Source organism: Silurus aristotelis (assembly GCF_946808225.1).
Source record: "Silurus aristotelis genome assembly, chromosome: 10".
In the NCBI taxonomy this organism is placed as follows: domain Eukaryota; kingdom Metazoa; phylum Chordata; class Actinopteri; order Siluriformes; family Siluridae; genus Silurus; species Silurus aristotelis.
In genome coordinates, this window is record NC_139583.1 from 19,632,893 (window position 1) to 19,653,854 (window position 20,962).

General features: G+C 36.7%; 1 protein-coding gene across 1 annotated transcript in view; it reads right to left on the bottom strand.

Moving 5' to 3' along the window:
* The window catches only part of nectin1b (nectin cell adhesion molecule 1b), a 137,880-nt gene extending 122,768 nt beyond the window's left edge, over positions 1-15,112 (bottom strand). The window contains exons 1-2 of the mRNA XM_083552691.1: positions 14,361-15,112; positions 12,275-14,069 (exon numbers count right to left, since the gene is read on the bottom strand). Of these exons, the coding sequence (XP_083408817.1) occupies positions 12,275-12,329 (55 nt within the window). The 5' untranslated portion in view covers positions 12,330-14,069; positions 14,361-15,112. The remainder of the gene's footprint in view (positions 1-12,274; positions 14,070-14,360) is intronic.
* Between the last annotated feature and the right edge of the window lie 5,850 nt (positions 15,113-20,962).

A 20,962-nucleotide genomic window follows, 5' to 3' on the forward strand; every position in this document is an offset into this window, starting at 1 on the left:
TCTCATGCAAACCATTAAACATTATGGCATGTTGACATTTTGTAGTTTAAACACATCTTTGAGCATATTTGCTTAAAATAGTAGGGTGGAAAAAAAATTCTTCATTCCAATGTATCATGAATGGCTTAAACCACAGTAATAACACTCACTGTGTGAGAGGAAAAATGAAGAGTGAGGAGGAAACCGGGCTGAAGTTTGTCGCTTGGCATTAATTTGGCTTTAAATGATTATGCAAAATGTTTTGAGCAGTACTGGAAAATAAAACTTTTTAAATCAATTAGAATTGTAAGAATATTATAGTAAGTATAATAAAAATGAAAGACAAATATGTTACGTTTAAGTCTGCTTGCTTGCATAGCATTTGTATTAACAAAGTTTTGTACTTTGAGAGATTGTTTAGCTGTCATAGGTTAGAAGCTCAGAAACCTTCAACGGCCATACTCAAAATTGTCGTTCCTTACCTCAATGACCTTCCTCTCTTAATTGTACGAGATTTTAGAGATTTTTAATGAAGAATGTATGACCGACTAGGAAACAATTACAGGGACAAATTCCATCGGTGGTTCTACTACTAAAAATGATTGTACAAACTCTCTAAAACAAAATTGGACCCAAAACGAGTTAGGTCTATAATGCACACCTGTTTTGAATCCGTTTTTATTGACCATACTTTCTTAATGCAGAATTGCTTTTAAGGTATTTTGGGACATCTGGGAGCTATTTCTGAATGTTGACTTCATAGAGCTAATTCAGTAGATTTTAGGACCCGGGAGCATTTCATGCAGCACCACAGTCTAATGAAACTAAAAGAATACGAAAAACACACTGTTATACTGAACCTGGTTCAAGCTTCCAACATGGTTCATTCCGAGCTACAGCACTACCACCACACTCTGGCCTCCATCCCCCACTGAGCCAATAGGTAAATCAGTCCACAAGTACAGACACACACATGCACACACACAAACCAATTATTATTTCTTTCATTAATTAAGAAAAAAACTCCATTAAGTCATGTATGTCACGGTTCATAAGTTAAAATCATGAATAGGGCCGTCCATTGGTTCAATATTCTCTTTTAAGAGGTCTGGACCTTTCTTTTTCAAATTACCCTTCTTAGGTTATGCCATTTCAACATCGAAAGCATTTTAATTGTTAACAGAGGCACTACACAGATTCATAATGGCAAAAACAGGATCCACAAGTCAGGCCAACCTGATCCGAGTTGCTGCTTTGAGTGTGTGATGGATACACCAAAAGTAAGCCAATCATTTCTTAAGAGAGAGAACTTCTGGTTGGAAAATATAATTATTCTGCTAGCCTAGCAGTGGTGTAGGAGGAGCAGGTCAAGACTATGTTGGCCAAGTATGGTTCGACATTGATTCAAGCTAAGCATACATGACATTGTGTGGGATTTTTTATCAGCATGAGTAAGTAACCCTCCATCTCACCATCCAGATATAACTCTTGGCAGCCTATGGAACACCAAGGACTTGGCTTTTACCACTAACAATCCCCCATTAATTTTCCTCAGCAGTATTTAAGCTGCTTCTAGCTCTCTTACTGGTTAATGTCATAGCTATGCCAAGTCTTCCAATGCCATGCCAGATTCTAACATCCCGAGTCGCTCTGCTGGCACACAACCACTTGTTAGGTTGTTAGAAAGGGAAAGGAGGGGGGATTGGAAGGGTTCCCTAGGTTCTCTCCAGATTTTAAAACGATTTAAATATCATAACTAAATCATTTGCAATATAATACACAATATTTATTTAAATAAATAGCAAAAAGTAAAATAAATGAGATAATGGTTCAGGAACTAAACTCTACTCATATTTTATTGACAGTCACTTACTCTCAGGCCTAAATAACAAAATAACACAAAAAAATAAACATGATGAAAAAATGCTTTGCTTTCACTTGAGAAATTGGCATTGACAAAATTAGATATCAGAGGTTAGTAGTATGGGAACAGATAGGTTGAGTCTTCAACGGCAAGGAGAAAATGAGTACTTACGGCTCCGGATTCCCCTTAGGGAGAGGAACCGTGTCTAAGAGCTTGGATAAAGTCAATTCATTATCAGTGCAGGATTAATGCCTGACATCACTTTCCTTTTAGATGGATGGTATATCATGAGTATGTAGGTACAGAGTCTAAATAAGAGGAGTAATACAAATTGAGGCCACGCTCTCTCAATTACCTATGTGCACTAAACCTTAAAGCCATTTCCCCTTTCCTCTGAGCTTAAACCACATGACCCATAGGATCATATTACAAGCCTTTTAAATGTCAGTGCAAATGATTGTCACTGATAAAACAAGGACTTCTGGTGACAGCTCTATTGTGATGAAAAGCCACACCCTACAGCACAGGCTGATTTACTCTTTAACCCCTCTCTTAACCCTCATGTTCTGTTTACCCCTTAATAATATATGCCCCATTGCCCCACCCTGTTTCTTTTTACATTATCAATGCAATTGACAAAAGCATGTTTCATGATGTCCTTTTCCTCCTCCTGCCTTTCTACCCCCTTAAAGATGTCAAAAAATAAATATAATCTATAACTCTACAGCCCCCCCCCCCTCTCTCTCTCTCTCTTCAGCCACAAATAATTATTTGCAAAGAAAGCTAAACAAATTAGGTGCTGCTCATGCAGACACTGAGCGCTACAGTAATTTAGAGGATATGTGGGGACATATTAAGGCCAATTCCGTCATTTTTTACAAAGCAGCATTACAGGACCACTCAGCCTGAAATGGGAAAATCAATAGCTGATGACAATGGTTACTTTAGCATTAGCCTTTCTACCGGGCCACAGAAGGATCAATGTCAAACTGCAGGCTATGTGTGTCTGTCTGTGTGTTGTACAGCCTGTATCTTTACCCAATCTTCTGCCATTTTTATGTCTGCTATAATGCAATAACTAGAGTGAGTCTAAAAATCTTTAACAACAACAAAAAAAACCACACACACACTTCAACAACCACCTCAGGTCAGACCTCAATTTGTTGGCAGTGTTGCTTTGAGAATGCAGCTTTGTTGGATGAAATATCGTAGGCCTGATCAGATCTAACTCAGGTCCATGTTCAGAAACTTGGCAAGGCAGGTCTCAGCAAGGGTTCAGATACACACAGCGACAGAGGACAATAAAAGCTGTGTTTTGTGTATTGTAAGCACTACTTAGACCCAATCTGTCTAACCTGCCTGTAGCAGCATGCTGATTCAAAGACTTTCAGCTTGGTGTATGGGAACGTTTGACCGACTGGAATTATCGTACAGACAATTTAAACTGAAATAAATCTGCCTCAAATCGATTCTTTTTAAATTATCTTTGATGTGAGCAAAGTAAGGGCCCTAACTGACTTGCCAATAAAAATAAATCATAACATGAAATATGTGAAGCTGTGAATAAGTGAGACTGAATCAAGTGTACATTTCTAAGAGTTATAAAGACAGGGAAAGAAAGACAGCTGGATGCACAGACTGTAAAGATTATACGACAGCACATGCCTCCAGATGTTCATGACAACAATAACACGTCAGCAAAGATCACATTCAGTCTATTCACTCACCTCACCCGCCACCCCTCTCTATCTCTCGCTCTCATCTGTCCACCCCCCACCTACATACACACATTCCAAATCAAATTGCAGCTACATTCCCCCATTTTAAATGCCATATTCCCTTGACAAGCTTTTTCACAGAATCACAATGCAAGTTTCCTTAAAGGAAGCATATCGAATATGTAACATTGCAATAAATGGTTATATAGTTTTACTTTAAAAGCAAGTGCAGGTTCTAAAATAGGCCAGGAATTATCAAGTTTCTTGAAAGTTAGTTTCCAGATATCTAATAAACTGCTTCTATCCAGAAACTGCTAAAACTCTAGTCTAGCCGACAATCATAGGTAAATTTTTCCTAATACAAGAGTTTAAAAGCAGCAAAAATGAGGTAACTTGTAAGTTCTTTGTCTACTATAAGTTGAAATGGTACATTTCATTGGTAAATTTCTACCAGTGAGTTTCTACCACCAAGTACTGACATTAAATTCATAGCTGTGAGATTAACCACATTTTCCAGCATCTGTGTTTGTATTGGTACAGGCAACAGTTGTATTGTCTATGAAAGGATTTTTTCCGGAATATGCATGCCAGAAATGTAACAAAAAATGTAAACCTAAAGCCATAAATGTAGCATAAAAATATATGTAAATATAGCCAGCCAACTCTGTTCTCCATACTCTGTTCTAGTGGTTTAAATTAGTCACTCGTTAGCCGCGGGCAGTCAAACAACCCAAAATGTCAGGTCTCATGAAGGCATTGTGTTTAAACAAACCTAAGTCTGCCTGCAGAGAGACAGAAAAGCAGGAAGGGAGAAAAGAAGCAGAGAGTCAACAAACAAAAACAAACAGATAGAACTAAACAGAATCATAAGGAACAGATGAGTTATGGCTATTTATGCAATCCTGAAATGAGACTGCTTGCCTATAATATATCTGCTAAAAAAAGGGAGGGAAAAAAACACCACTGCTGATCTCTCTATTCAGACTGGAGCCGAGGGTGAGGAGCTTAAACATCTAATCTCTCAATCGAGATAAGAATCACTAAATCAGACTAATGCCAGATCAGATCAGCATAAGCATGACTGGATTTTGATCACTGATTTTCTATGGTTTTCCTTAGCAAATGTGACCAATACAACTCAAACCGAGACAAGATTTTGAAGGTTTAAAGCAGAAAATTACAGATGTTATTTCTGTTGTAATTTGTCTGTATGTTCTAAGCTTTTGCAATACGAACGTCCATACTTGTCATGCCAATAATGCAATCTTTGAATCTTGAATCTAAAGAATAGTGCTGACTTTTAGTAAGAATTTGAGAAATGTGTAAATATATCTCATATTCATGCATCAGTGCTACAGAGAGGGCAAGGCATGTTCACAGCGGGAGTCTATGCAGCCTCTGAGAATGTGCACACGTACACACACACACGCGCGCGTGCTGAAAGACAATGGACGTCTGCCTTAACAACCAGACCATAATAAGAGGCGACCATCACAGAAACTTCTTCGCCTTCAGGGCTACTTCATGCTTACTAAGTACCCAATTTTTGCATCGTTACTCACTCTGTAGCCTTCAGAAAATGGATACTTAATGGATACTTGTTCTTAGTCACTTATTTCTGCTGTGCTGTTTATGTGTGGTGCTGTCAGTGTTTATTTTTGCAGGGATAACACCTTGTTCTCAGGAACAGCAGAGCAAATCTAACAACTAAATTATCACATCCATTTGAAAAAAGAAAGGCAGATAATGCAAATTAAAATACATTTTGGGACAAGAATGTTGACATGTCAACTCTGAGGATTAAGGGTAAAACATTATAACAATATATGAAAAAGATTTGGTGCAGAAAATTGGGAACTTGTTGCACTTTTGGCGCTTATCCCTGCCTAAGAGTACAATCATTCCAACAGCTCAGTTAGAATTTAACCTATTCACATAAGCAGAGACAGGTCAAGCTGCCACTCCCCTCTCACCTACCTCAATGTCTGTCTAATTACTTATCACACTAACAGTACATCTGAGAAACGTGTGCCAAATGCCACGCCATGTGTCACTTTCTTCCAAATACCTTCTCCTTCTCACAATGGCTCGATCTCTATCCCCAGGACAAACAAAAAGACCAAGAGAAACACAAAGAAAAAAGTCCTCTGCCTTCCAGCAACCCTTGAGGGTAAGAAAACACACATTGAGACCTGGCTGATGAGCCAAGCAGATTTTCACTCATTTGCTGGCACATTGACCTCGTGTGAAAACACACCTGTTTCTGGTCAACACTATTCATGCTCTTCCTGCTTTATCTGCCCATTTGTTTTCAGTGAAAAAAAAACAGATGTTTCTGTTCAGCAATTATGCCTAAATTAAGGCCAGCAATACAAGGCAATCAATTTTAACAGCAATTGAAAAACATCACACACACACACACACACACACACACACACACACACAAATACAAACATCTACACCCAGAGAAACTCCTCATGTAGCTAACACATAATGGCTGGTTAGAATAGTGCAACACTAATCAAGGAAGTTATTTGTAGCTAGAATTAACAATCCAACAAATCAGTGAACTGCTGATTGTTGTAAATGCCATACTGAGGAATACCTGGGTGACTAATTGCAATTAATTTTCAGTCTGTCGTTTACAGAATCATTCACACTCTGGGCACCTAACAAGCGGCACGTATGGTGTCTAATCTGAGCAGAAGGTGACATTTGTTACATTTGCATGTTGCCAAGTAGTAACTTGGATTACATGTTCTCATTTAAAATAATTACATTTTGTGCAAAAAGGATTTATATCATGCCTTTATTCCTAAGTTTATCTTTCTGGACTGTCATTTGGGATATTTGTCATCTTATCAGGACATTTGGAATTTAGCTAAGATGATCCTACTTACCCTGGTAAAAGACAGTTTGGTTAAAGGTTTGGCAGACTTCACAGAAATTCCTGTTTGAAGAAGGCATCCACATTGCTATTTCTGGCATACATCAAGGGCTCATCATATAAATCCCCCTTCAAAGTCATACAGGCTGTGTACTGAGTTACAGGTAATTGAGAAGATAAATAAGAACAACCCAGCAAATCGCCCAAAATATGCAATGTACCTCTAAACGTGCATATAACAAATAGTGACAAATTTGGGAAATTATAAATGACCTGACAAATAAAAAATTAATAAAAAGTAATATTAAAAAAGTAATATTATGAAGGCATTGTGTCAGCCTTGCAAGAATCCTACAGTACACACTTGGTTTCCTTGTCATGCCACATCCAAGACTACCAACAAACTGGGCAAGTGAGACATTCAATACCACTGTATGATGAATAGCAAACATGAATTCTCTTAGATTTGTAGCTTATTTTCGCTAAAACTCATGTCTCCAAATTGTATCATGTCCATAAAAAATTTCTTTTTTTATATTTTTTAAACTTATGTTATAACTTATGTTCTGCTACATTACTTTAACTAACAAGTGGCATATGCCTTATGAAATTATAAATTGATGCAATTCCAAAGAAGATGCACATACAGTATATTTTCAGGAACACATGTTATTACAAAGAATATGTGCACTGAGACTACATGCTGCTTCTTAAAAGTGCTTCTTTTTAATTATATACAGAAATAAGACACATGTAATCAGAGTTATTGTATTCAAAGCAGCAAAGGCACAGGTATTTCTGATTGAAGTGTTCACTGGAACTGATTACACTACGTGATGATGTAGAGAGCATGCACTTCATTCCAACTGTTTCAAAACCACTACTTTAAGAACAAGAGTTCAAATAATCAAAAAGCTCTACACTTCGTACCACTTTTCTACCATCACTAATAGCATGCTTCAATCTATAAAAAAAAACAATCAACGTGTCTGAATGCAAGAAATGGAAATAACAGTTGTGTGAATATCCAGGTGAGACATTCTCTTTAAATCAGTTCTTAGATGTGACCAACCTCCCTTGTCCAAAAACATTCTTCCGAAGCTGGTCTGGCTTCTATTGTATAGGTCACAACAGGTTGTATATCACTTAGCACTTCAAAAGAACTTGACTTTAATAGGCAAGATCTTTGACCTCAACCTGAAAGACTGTCTTGAAGGTGGATGACTGAATTCTTGTTTTTGCATAAACACAAGAACCACACAACAAGAAGTTGTGTTCATTTGCTGTCATATATCTGCTAATCCTGCTATCTACTGCTCATCCGAGCAATGTTGTATCTGCTCATATTACAAATGCCACTCACACATAATTTTTGTGGTTAAAATGGTAATCAAAGACTGTTGAAGATATCCCCATTTCCTCTACAGCTCTCTGACTTGACATGTTCAAAAGGCAGCAAAATTTGATTACCTTCACTAAATCCTAGCCATCAGCATAAGCCTTTAATAAACCAGCACTTTTCCCACGAGAAATGAATTTCATGCTTTTCCCTGTAAAAGGGCAGGTACCACAAATGTCATATAAAATTAGCAGGCTAATAGTGGTCGACAAGGTCAACATATTTGGTATTTTTCAAAATACTGGAAACAATCAATCTTCTCATTCAGCCAGGATATGACAAGCCAAACTTTTGGTGCCATATAACACATAATCACATTCATTCTTATTAATACTCTAATATGTAGTGATCATCTGACTGACAGTAGCCTTACGTCAACTATACCTTGGTGTGCAACAAAACCTCATTCAAACAAAATCATGAGATATTGCAGCCCAGGGGTAGCAAACAAGCTAGTGAGCATCCATGGGGGCACAGAGAATACAATGAATAAATTCAAACAAAACTGAAAACAGCTGACCTCACAAACAATTACAAATCTTCTAAATGGTGATTCTTACTTGTTTAAGTTTTAAACAAGGCCCTTGCAAACTTACCCCTCAGTGAAAACTGAAATCAGGTAGGCTGGATGAGAGAAAACAATGTATGACATAATGCAAAATTATATTTTTACATGTTCCAGGCTTATTTGATGCTAACCTACATGCTTAAGCATGTCATAGTGTAAATGCCCTTTTCCATGCATGCTTGTGTTACTTTTACAAACAGACAAATTGAAAAATAAAATCTACATCTATAAAAAAAGTATTTTTAGGATATTATTCAAATAACCTGTTACTGACTAAAGTAACTATATGAGTTAATAAGTAATGCCTAATGTTCAGATTTGTTCTTAATTATAAATCTTATATACATACATATCCTGCTACTGGATTACTTACAACTCACACATTTCCCACATATGAGGTGGTTACAACTGTTCATTTCCTGTTTTCCATATGCAAGCTGTGAAGTCCCTGGTACCAGGAAGTGGTAATGATAATGCTTATCGTGAGTATTTGTGAAACCCTGGCAAGACCCGTAAATTAAAAAACCAATGGATTAATAAAAGCACGGTGGAAAGTTATTAGAGCATCTGTGTTTTCCCCCCACTTTCTGACTACACAGCTTCAAAGAACAATAAAATGTGATTGCCTTGGCCTGAAACTAATCCTGATTCTCACCATGAGCAAAAAAGATCATCTCTACACAAATCAGAACAAGTCCTTCTGATCAAAGAAAGACCCTCAGTATCAACCGACATTGCTGCAACCACATCTGCTGTGGTTGAAAACTGAAATTTCTCTATATTAAAAATTACATCTATAAATTGTTTTGGTGTTATTTAAGGTAACTGGTTATAACATTTTCTCACAGTGACTGATATCTACAGCTGATGTGCCAAATCAAGAAAATAATAAGAAATTTCTTGGCTATCTGTTGGGCCTCAGAATTTCCTATAAGTTTCCTATTAATCTTATATGAATAGTCTGATTTGTCTAACACTGTGCCAGGTGCATGAAAGGGAAAGTAAATTTGAGCTTGGGTTAAGAAAGTGTGGTAAGCTTGGGAAAATAGAAAGAAACTCTTGACTCTAAAACAAACTGCCAAACAGACAATTTCGAGGTCAGAAATAATCTGGGCAGACTCTATCAAAAGACAGGCACCAATTCCCATTGCTAATTACTGAAAAAAAAATCACAGCATATCATCCTGGTAATATGTTCAACCTTAATAAGATTGGGCCAAGAACTTATGTTGAATGTGTGGAATAAATCCATCTCTTTCTACAAAGAGTTAAGAGTAAGAGCCTATCCATATTTCTCAATGAGCTGATTCTTGCAGTGAGTGGTAAAACAAGATACAGCATGTTCACCTAATTCATCAGGCGTCCCACCTGTAAAATAATGCTTACTCTGCAACACGTTTATTTTTTTAAACACAAAACATCATATCATATTATTCACTGTCTCTTACACAAACACACATTTTTGTGCAATTTCTGAATTCTGATACAAATTTCTGTTTTCTCAGACAAATAACGTCCATATGCCAAGAAATGGCCTCTCCAGCTGCTAATTACAGAAAGCGTTTCTCATCCTAATGATTTGAATGCATGCTTTGTACACAATTATTCTTGTAGGCTATCCTAAATGTGCTGAATTTGACAATAGGGAGAGGCCAGGTTTGTGTACTCAGAGATCTCAGACATTGCCTCTTTGTGCAAGCTCACAGCCTCACCCAGCTGTGTCTGTGTGTGGATTTACATTTCTACAGCTTGAAATCACAAGTCGAAGCATGCAAACAAATTGCCCATAATTTGAATGGCTTGAACTAATCATGGGAGAGGGAAGGCTGTAGCTTAAGAAAGAATTAGAGTTACTGAGAAACAATGCTGAAAAAGCTCATAAATACCTGTTTGTAAAACTGAATGTGTTTTAGGACAAATACTATGGATGTCACTGCATGAGAAACAAAATTGGGTGCAATCTTTAAATACTGTCTCATCAAACATCCAGGGTTTCATGTCTGTACAAAGAAAAAGTCTGTTCAATGTTAAATGAGAGGGGAATCTAATTTACATTTGACTAAGAAGCTAAAGGCAAGTCCTTTCAAGCCCAAGGAGCTACCATGACCTCACTCTTAACGGTCAGAAGTAGAGGTGTGGTATTGATTGGGAAATGTGCTTGCAAAGAGTGTTTTGCAATGGTTAAGATGGCTTCATTAAGGAAAATGGTTTGTTGTTGAGGTCTCAGCGGAAAGTGACAGCTGGGCAGTGCTGCTCGAATGCCAGATGCATCTGAACTCTTTAGAATTCGACACCTGAGTCACATTCAGTGTTTCATATGCTGCTTTCTGGATTTCACAGAAAGGAGGGTCAGCATCAGCTTATCTAACGAGGGGATAACTACAGATTAAATAAGATTCAAGTCTGCTGACTCCTTATATTCATAGATTTAATGTCATTTAAAGACTATCAAAGCAAACAAATGGGACAAAAATATATTAAATATTAAATATTTTTGAAAGTATGTGAACCTCTTGGATTAACAGTTTAATTTGAAAGTATAGGGTTTTTTTTCTTCCTTTTACAATTAGGTGTGAGCACTTATCATTTTTAAGAACAGAATCTACCAAAGTCTGATCGTATTTCTTAATGTATTACATTATTAAAAAAAGTATTATATTATGAAAAAAAGGATTCCACCAGACAAATATTGTTTTTGATGCTGATCAGACTGGGAAAAAAAATTACAAAGCCATATCTAAAGATGGACATCTACAAATGGAGGAAATCTAAAATCATTGTTACCCTTTTAAGGAGTGGCTGAACCAACAAAGATCACTCCGAAAGCAAGATGTGTAATAGTCTATGAGGTCACAAAGAAACCCAAGGTATCTTCTAAGCATCTAAAGGCTTTGTTGTATTCCCGTATAAAAATGATCCCTTCTGAGAAACATGGTGGTGGTAGTATCATGGTTTGGGCCTGTTTTGCTGCATCTGGTCCATGATGGAACAATGAATTCTGAATTATACCACTGAATTCTATAGGAAAGTCAGGACATCTGACCATGAACTCAATCTCACACAAGTTGTTCTAACAGAATCATTCCAGAAGAATCAAATGGTTTGGAATTGCCATGTAAAAGTTCTGACCTTCAATCTAACACAATGTGGAGGGACTTAAAACAAGCATTACATGTCCAGAAACCCATCAACATCCCAGAGTTGCAGCTTTTCCGGACTGTGTTCAAATTCGTCCATGCGGATGTGCAGGACTTGTTAATCAACAGTTACCAGAAGCTTCCATTTGTATCGATTTGTATCTATTGCTACACAAGGGGGTCAGATCAGACGAAGTCTCATTTGTTTACTTTGCTTCTATATGTTCACTCTTAGGACTTAACAGAAAGACAGAAAATTGTACAAAGAGATTCAGAAAGTTTAAAGTGCCACTGTATAGTGTTGTGTTGAATTACTCTAAAAAAAAAAGAGGAGATATGAGCAGACAAGAAGAATGAATGACACTGCAATCCCTAAATCGTGTAAAAACGACTGTCTTTCTATTGGTGATCTTTATCATCCTGTCTTCAGATGAGTATCTCTATCACGCTTTTTTTATGGAGTCTTTGCCGCATCACTATCGCCATCTTCCCCCTGCACTGAACGCCAATCCGGGGGGCTAGAGTTCCGTCTGTCTCCTGAACTGGATCCTTTTCTATTTGCCGTATCCTCCCACTCAAGTTCATGTCAAACGAGCATAAAGGGAGTCGGGTTAGAGCGACTTGCATTTTCGCGCAAAATAAAAGCCCATCCTGATTCCTTTTAACACTTTCTCACATGAAAACGTTCTTTAAAACGACTCGGAGAGCGCAACTCTACTTACCTGGTGTGTTCATAAGAACCACCAAGAGGATCCATGAACCGGACCGCATTGCCATGCTGTAAGTCGTGCAATGAAAATCCGCGGACTGGTGCGAACACTTTAGAATAATACACCAAGTTCAGCTCCGGTTGATGATCAGTTCAGCGGTGGATTTGTTACAAAGCCATGCACTGTGAAGAGCCTTTCCAGACACTCTGTGACTCTTCTACAGGCTCGATCCGCCACAAAGCCCCGCTAATCACCAACAGATGTAGGCTTTGCCTGGATCGCGAACTTGATAAGTCAAATGGAGATGCAGAATTCAAACCAATCCGGATGATCGCAACTGTTCGCGCAAAGAGATCCGACTGGACAGTTGGCACTTTGCGTTTCCCTCTGTCTTCGCGCAGATCGCGATGATCCAGTCCGGCTTAACAATTCGCTTTAGATGCGTCAGTACCTCTGAACCCCAAGTCCCAGTTTTCCTGCAGTGAAACAGGCCCTTTTTGTCTCTTCTCTTCTTTCCCAATAGTGCGAAGTTCTAAGGGTCCCGGTTATGTGCCCTTGTCTTGGGGAAACAGGGGGAATATGCGATCGTTTTAAGACTGTGCACGGACGCCAGCGAGGAACTGCGTCCAGCTCTATTAGCAAAAATGATTTTCCTCGGTGCGGGGAAAAGCAAGAAAGAACGATTCAGATGAAGCTGGATCACCTGAACTGATGTAGCGGACAGCGCGAGCGAGATCCGAATCTAGTGACGTCATAAAGCAGGGAGGAGCATTGGGGCGTCATCAACAGCAGAGTAGTAGCTCAGTTTAAACTCCGTTCTGAACGGATTACGGTTCAGATCCACGCGAGGCCACGCCCTCTACAGTGAACACCGAGAAGGACCTCTCTCTCTCTCTCTCTCTCTCTGTGGGGATGTGGCACAGCCATTCGGAGTGCTTTCAATGTTTTTATTTCGATGCACTATTGCACACCTGCATTATGGAATAATGATTTATTACTAATTAATAAACAGTAACAAGTGGACTAAGTATTGACAGTTTCCTTGGCAGTTTTATTTGCCATGTACCAGATGTGCCAGATTCTGCATGTTAGAATAATTTGTGTCACACAAGTGTGTGAAAACTTTAAAAAAGGTTTAATCAAATGGTTACTTAAAATCGAATGTTTTTCATTTCAATACACACGTTGGTATTTTTTTTTTGAAATTATAATAGTAGTCCAACATCTGGACTATACGTTTTTCAGTTTTAGTTTATTGCCGGAGTCCAAACTGCACAGTGACATTAACTTTCATACACCAATAAGGACACATAATAATCCATATCCTTCTATTCCTGTCACCCCTCTTCTCTCTAAACATGCTCCTGAGGTTCCAGTGACCACTGTTCCTGCTCTTTTTCTTTCCCACTTCGTCCAGGCCTGCCTCTGGATAGTGTCCTCTTCGATTAGAGGCCACTCTGTGCAGCTTGGTTTCTCATCAATGCCATGAGTGGTTCCATGAAATTCCGAAGTAAGAACAGAAGCTTTGAGGATGGATTGGACTGTAGTTAATGTCAACAGTCATTAGTTTGCTTCTTATCACCATCACTGTACCCTACAACATTGTATATCTGCAATAAATGGACATTCGGTGCAACCTAGATGAGGATGGGTTTCCTCTTGAGTCTGGTTCCTCTCAAGGTTTTTTCCTTATGCCATCTCATGGAGTTTTTCCTTGCCACAGTCTTCACCGGCTTGCTCATCAGAGACAAACTTATTTATAAAGAAGATATTTACTTTTAATCACCACATTATCTGTATGAAGCTGCTTTGAGACAATGTTCATTGTTAAAAGCGCTATACAAATAAAACGGAATTTAATTGAATTTATGAAATCACAACTTGATTTCACATTTCTCTTCCCAATCGCTGTCCAATTGAAAACATATTAATTTAATTAATACTAATTAAAATCTTTCCTAAGTGTTGCTTGTTGGCAAAATATTTTTTTTATTACTGTAATATTTATGTATTAATGTATGCTTTATTACAGTTTGGAAACTAAGTAGTTTATGACTTTATTAGATCTCAGACTGTGGATATGCTTCCATTTTAGTACTTGTTAATTTCAGTACAGTATTTGGGACTATTCTCACATTCATCTTCAGTAAACACTTTATCCTAGACTTTTGACCATGAGATTTGTTAGTGTGAATAGGGACACGTTACATTTTAGACTCAATATTGTTTTCCTACTTTGTATAGTACATTATACATGTGATTAATTTTAGTCTACTTTACTTCAGGCAAATTCAACATTAAAGCTAAATAAACCCCAAGACTGTGCCAAACTTTGTATAAATAAAAATACTCTGATTAGTCTGACTAAAATCATGAATTTTGCTTTTCTGACAGGATCCAGTCTTAGTGTTAGTTTATGATTGAATCCAATGCAAACAACATTAATGTATCAACACCATATTATAAGAAATATATCCAAACAATAAATGTTCTGCCTATATATCACTGAGAAACAAGTACATACATTATTCAATACAAAAGAGGCACTACAAAAATTGCAATTGTGCAGCTTCTGAATAATACATTGTTATATTATTGTATTGTTTTATTGTTTAAAATTGTTTATAGCATCTGCAAATGTTGCTGATATTCTTGAGTAGTACTTTAAATGTTTAGTCCTCAGTCAGCTGAGACATTTACAAATCTGTATATATGTGCAAACACACACACACACACACACACACACACACACACACACACACACACACACACACACACACACACACACACACACACACACACACAAGAAACTTGCAAAACAATTACTTTTTTCACATTAAAAGTCTATATTGTATTAACTGTTCTATTAGTTAATACAATTTCCTAGTTGCATTGGTGACATATCTGGCTTTGCCAGGTGCATATTCAAGCTTTTATTTCCTCTTTATTCACAGTTCACCCTGTCCTACAATTTGCATGGAGTCTGCAAATGTTGCTGATATTCTTGAGTAGTACTTTAAATGTTTAGTCCTCAGTCAGCTGAGACATTTACAAATCTGTATATATGTGCAAACACACACACACACACACACACACACACACACACACACACACACACACACACACACACACACACACACACACACACACACACACACAAGAAACTTGCAAAACAATAACTTTTTTCACATTAAAAGTCTATATTGTATTAACTGTTCTATTAGTTAATACAATTTCCTAGTTGCATTGGTGACATATCTGGCTTTGCCAGGTGCATATTCAAGCTTTTATTTCCTCTTTATTCACAGTTCACCCTGTTCTACAATTTGCATGGAGTCTTGCTCCCCCTGGCTCAAGTGTAGCATTTTTAGACAGCTTTGAAGATTCCACTTTGAAAACAATCATCCATTACAAACTGACAGACTCTTCTCCTGCATGGAGTAAAGTTCTTCACACCATAAGCACAGAAAAATTCCATTCTTTGTTCACAGTTAATGAGACCTAAAAACATTTGTATTATGAATGAAGACCTTCTGTATAAACTTTAATGTGCAGTTTTCTTTTACAACTGGATTCTTCAAGCATGTCATAGATAAGGCCAGGGCCAGTGTTATGACTATTAAAAGAACTGATGCACTGACTTGCACACAATCCATTGCAAACACGGAGGAAACAGGGACAGAGATTCTTACCTCTTAAAAATCCTCCAGGATGGCATTGAGACTGCTTTTCTGTTTAAGGAATATTTGGTTATCTTTTATAGACTGGACAAAAATAAATAAATAAATTAATAAATAAATAAATGCTTGTCATAAGTGAATTAAATGTTAAATAAAATAAAGGCCTAAAATATTAATTTATTGTCTTTTCTGTAAGAGATCAGTTTTACATTGAAAGAACCCAGAGGACTCTACCGGACCATTTTGTCAAGAACCTTAGTACCATTAAAATGAAGGTTTTCTGTTGTAAGATGTAACAGTGAGGCACATTATAATAATGAATCTTGGTTTCCTTTTATTTATTTTTTTAGCATTGAAGGTGAAGAAGCATAAAAAGAAGGAGCTTTTGAAAATTCCACATTTCGAAAATTTAAATAGAATATATGTCATGTTTTTACTAGAACATTTACTAAATCAAACTGTTTAAATATCCATTGATATTAGTCACAGAAGCAGACCACCAAATTCCTTACTAAGCAAATTTTTTGAAACAGCTACTCTTAAGGTTGCAAATAACACTTGATATTTGGTTGTATATCCCTTGCTTGCATAAACTGCATCAAGCCAACAACCCCTCAAAAATCAACAAACTGCATTCTTTTATTCTGATTATTTTTCCAGGCCTGTAGCAGAGCTTTTCAGATGTCTGATTTAGAGAGTTTCTTTCCCCAGGCTCCTCTTTAGGAGGTAAAATACATATGTTGTGTGCAGTGTGTTTTGGATCATTGTCTTCCTGCATGATAAAGTTCCTCTCATTTATATTGGATGCATTTCCCCAGATGCATTTGAGAGAAAGTGTATCTCAATGGTTAAGCCTCTGGATTACTGATCAGAAGGTCAGGAATTCAAGCCATAGGATCACCAAGCTGCCAGTGTTGGGCCCTTGAGCTAGGCCCTCAACCAGTTTTGCTCCAGGGGCACTGTAGTATGCTGATCCCGTGCACTGACCATACTTTGCTAACAAGCTGGCATATGCGAAGATGGATTTTATTATACTGTAGTGTATATTTTGAGCCTATTTTTGTCATTCTCATTTTTCACAAACTCAGGCAGAATGTTCTTGTACATTTCTGAATTAACTCTGCTGCTAGCAATATTTATTTATCAGTAAATGTAAGCGAGCCAGAAGCCAGCTTGAATGATGAGTTAGTCTGCTTTTGATTATGAACAAATGCTTTCATTCCCCACACTTTCCATCACTTTAGTAGAGGCTACTCTTGGTTCCAGATTTTTTGTGGCTCATTCTTGCCAAATCCAATCTGACCTTTTAATGCGTGTTGCTTATGTTTGCATTTTGTGCTATGGCCTCTAAATTCATGCTCATAAAGTCTTCTTTGAATGCTGGATTGTGAAACCTCACCCCTGTCCTTCAGGAGGTTATTGATGACGACACTGTCTATTGTTTTGGTGGTTTATCTTCAAAGATTTTAAAATGTCTTTTTTATCAACTGCTGTTGTTTCCTTTTTCAAATTATCTGTTTGTTAGTACACCAGTGGTACTGTGCAATGGTACAGTTGTTGTGTTGTCTATGTCCAATGCTTCTGTAATGAAAATGTAAATTCGGTGTATTTACATAATGTTTAAATTTTTTTTGCATAATCAGCTCTATGGTCTTCATGTTGCTTTAATTCTTTTAACATCAGATACAGTATTCACAAGTAAAATCCAGAGGTCAAAAAAGACACTCACAGCTATTGATTACAGTCAACCTGCGCAACATTAAACACACTTCACTTCCAGTATTTATGATCATTTAAGCAAAAAGGCAAAAGGTACTATGTTTAAGTTGTTCAACAAATCAAAATGTACATCAGCAAATGTAAGTTGTAATAATGTACTATCTCATCTATTTAATAGATAGATAGATAGATGGATAGATAGATAGATAGATAGATAGATAGATAGATAGATAGATAGATAGATAGATAGATAGATAGATAGATAGATAGATAGATAGATAGATAGATAGATAGATAGATAGATAGATAGATAGATAGATAGATAGATGGCAAGGCCAATTCTCTTTTTTTTATAGACATATACATTTTCCTATAACAAAGAGAATGAGAAAGCACATGTACCTCTGCCCTAAACAAATATGTTTGTGTATAAATATCTTCAAATGAAGAAACCTATGTTTCATTTACAATATTTGCATGTATAATAACATAACATTTTATTACTTTGTCTTTGTGCATGCTTTTTGACAAGATTATTGTAATAAAAACAAAAACTATATAATAAAATCAGACTAAAAATACAATCTACAATACATACCCAGTTAAAAATGGACTTCTGACAGGTCTGGCATTTCTGCTTTTGCTTTCAAAGTTTTCCAGTGTTTCTTGAGGCAAAACTATCAAATTCAAGAGAACTGCAGATATTCTACGGGAAAAAATAACTCCTCTGTGGCCTTTGTCACAAACCTTGCAATAACCCACATGATTATGCTTTTGAGACTCCTGGGGATGGAAATTGGATGTTCAGCTGCTTGTACATATAAACATTAGGTTTGGAGATGTTTCCCTTTCTCTTTTTTATTTAGGACTTTCCATGCTCGCATGCATGAAGATATTTTAAATACAGTTCTTATTAATTGTTTATGTTCTGTTTTCCTAATAAAAAAGAATCAGTTCATTGCTTTAATATGAATCACTGTGAATCTCATTTTACTTTAATTTGAACACATCCACAGTGCATGTTTTAGCTCTAGTTACATTTCCATTGGTTTAGAACTTTCTACATTTTCTAAATTCTCTCTGATAAAAAAAAAAAAGAACTGAATAGCTTGACATCAGCTTATTTTCTGTCAGGCAGTAGAGATGATAAAAGTGGTGAAAAAGCTTGGCAAATACAAGACACAAATCCAAAACACGGCTTGATCAAGGTCAAAATTGGCAAAATCAAGAATCAAAGACCATTAACAGCAATCAAGGACAAAGACGAGGCCCTAGTTTTTCTGGGGTCTGTCATGTAAGTACTTAATGCCTGTAAATGTCAAAAGTCTACTACAATGGCTCAGGGCACCTCAACAAAGTTTAACTGTTATTAATGGACATTCGGTGCCACCCAGAAAAGTATGGGTTCACTCTTGAGTCTGGTTCCTCTTAAAGTTTCTTCCTTATGTCGTCTCAAGGAGTTTTTCTTGCCACAGTTGCCGCCAGCTTGCTCATTAGGGAAAAACAATCATAAGTAACTATTGATTTCTTGGGGTTCCTGTGGTGTAGTAGCTGTGAAGCCCCTTAGCTAAGGGACCTGGGATTCTTGGCTTGAATCATAAGAACATTGAACCGATCCCAAGATGACAGATCAGAAAGATGACATTCAACCTGGTGTGTGGTTTAGTCCAAGGTGACCTTGTTTATAGTTTGTGTAGACATAACAAACTCATATTAACACATGCACATGTTTCTTAGTTTACACTAGGTTTAGGTATTGTGTAGTTTATTGGCTACTTTGGTTGCTGCATCCTGAATAGGCCTCCAAAACACCAGAAATCTTGTATCCAATTTAATTGTCAAATAATTGAAAGTAAACAAAACTCCAGTTTGATAAAAGATCAAACGGAATATGGATAAGATCAGATGCATGTATGCATAAAAGGAGCATGTATGCATCTCAAAAATATATACAGTGGGTAAAATAAGTATTGGACACATCACCATTTTTCTCAGTTAATATATTTCTTAAGGTGCTATTGACATAACATTTTTACCAGATGTTGGTAACAACCCATGCAATCCAAACATACAAAGAAATCAAACCATACCCATAACCATGTCCATAAATTAAGTAATGTGTAATAATGTGAAATGACACAGGGAATAAGTATTGAACATGCTCACTCAAATGTATTTAATACTTTGTACAAAAGCCTTTGTTGGTAATGACAGCTTTAAGACACCTGTATGGAGAAACTATTCTAGCAGCGATGTGCATGTGACCTGTCCAGTACATATTTAACCCACTGTATTTGTTTGTATTTTATGTTAATATGGCAAAAAATCCTTGAAAATCTTGCATAATCAAAAATTGTATCACAAAAATTATTTTACAATAAAATGAACAAAACTCTATGCCTTTAATTACAGCTTAAATCTTTACTGGATATAGCTCTAAATGTTCAACATAAATATAAGAAATGTTCCGAATATATTTGTATTAACTGTTAAGCTTGTGATTACATAAGTTTAATAACTAGAAAATAACCAATGAACCTGGCATCTTCCTGACTCAGAGACTCAGAAAAAGCACCTGGCAGGCAATGCATCAGATGCACTACACCCACAGCTGTCAACACACAGTGTGGATCAATGTTCTTTGGATTTCTGCATTCTCATAAACATAAACTTTGAGGTTTAGTCATGCTTAACAAATGACAGCTTGTCAAGTTAACACATGACACCAGACAATTTTGTGCTACATGCAGTTAATAGCTGCATGTCCAGATAAACAGCAACTTTATCTTTTTTTTTTTTAACATTCCCTCTAAAATCTTCCATGAATATTCCATTTCCATGTCCGGTCAATATTTTAGTTATTATGTTTTGTGTGGTAGTCTCTTCATCTTGTCACTTTTCACTTGAACTTGTAAAATTGTGAAACCTGTAAATTAAATGAAACAGTAGGTTTACTGGCGGTGCTATTTTGTGTTTTGTGTGTTTGTCCTACCCTGTCTTGTGTTGTCTGTTGCAAGTCTTGTTTTCACTGTGTACTTTAAGTTGCACACGATGCACTTTATGTGGTGAGGACAACTTACTTTAGTTTTTAGCTCTGTGTAGCTCTATGTTGTTTTATGTTTTATATGTAGCACCAAGGTTCTGGAGGAGCATTGTCTCAATTCACCTTGTACTGCTTCAGCTATATATGTTTAAAATGACAATAAACCTGACTTGACTTAAAGAAAATTTGTATTTAGCATTTATTGCTAGCAAAAAAACATTAGTCGCTCTTAAAATTAAGAAATATGTGCATAAGTGA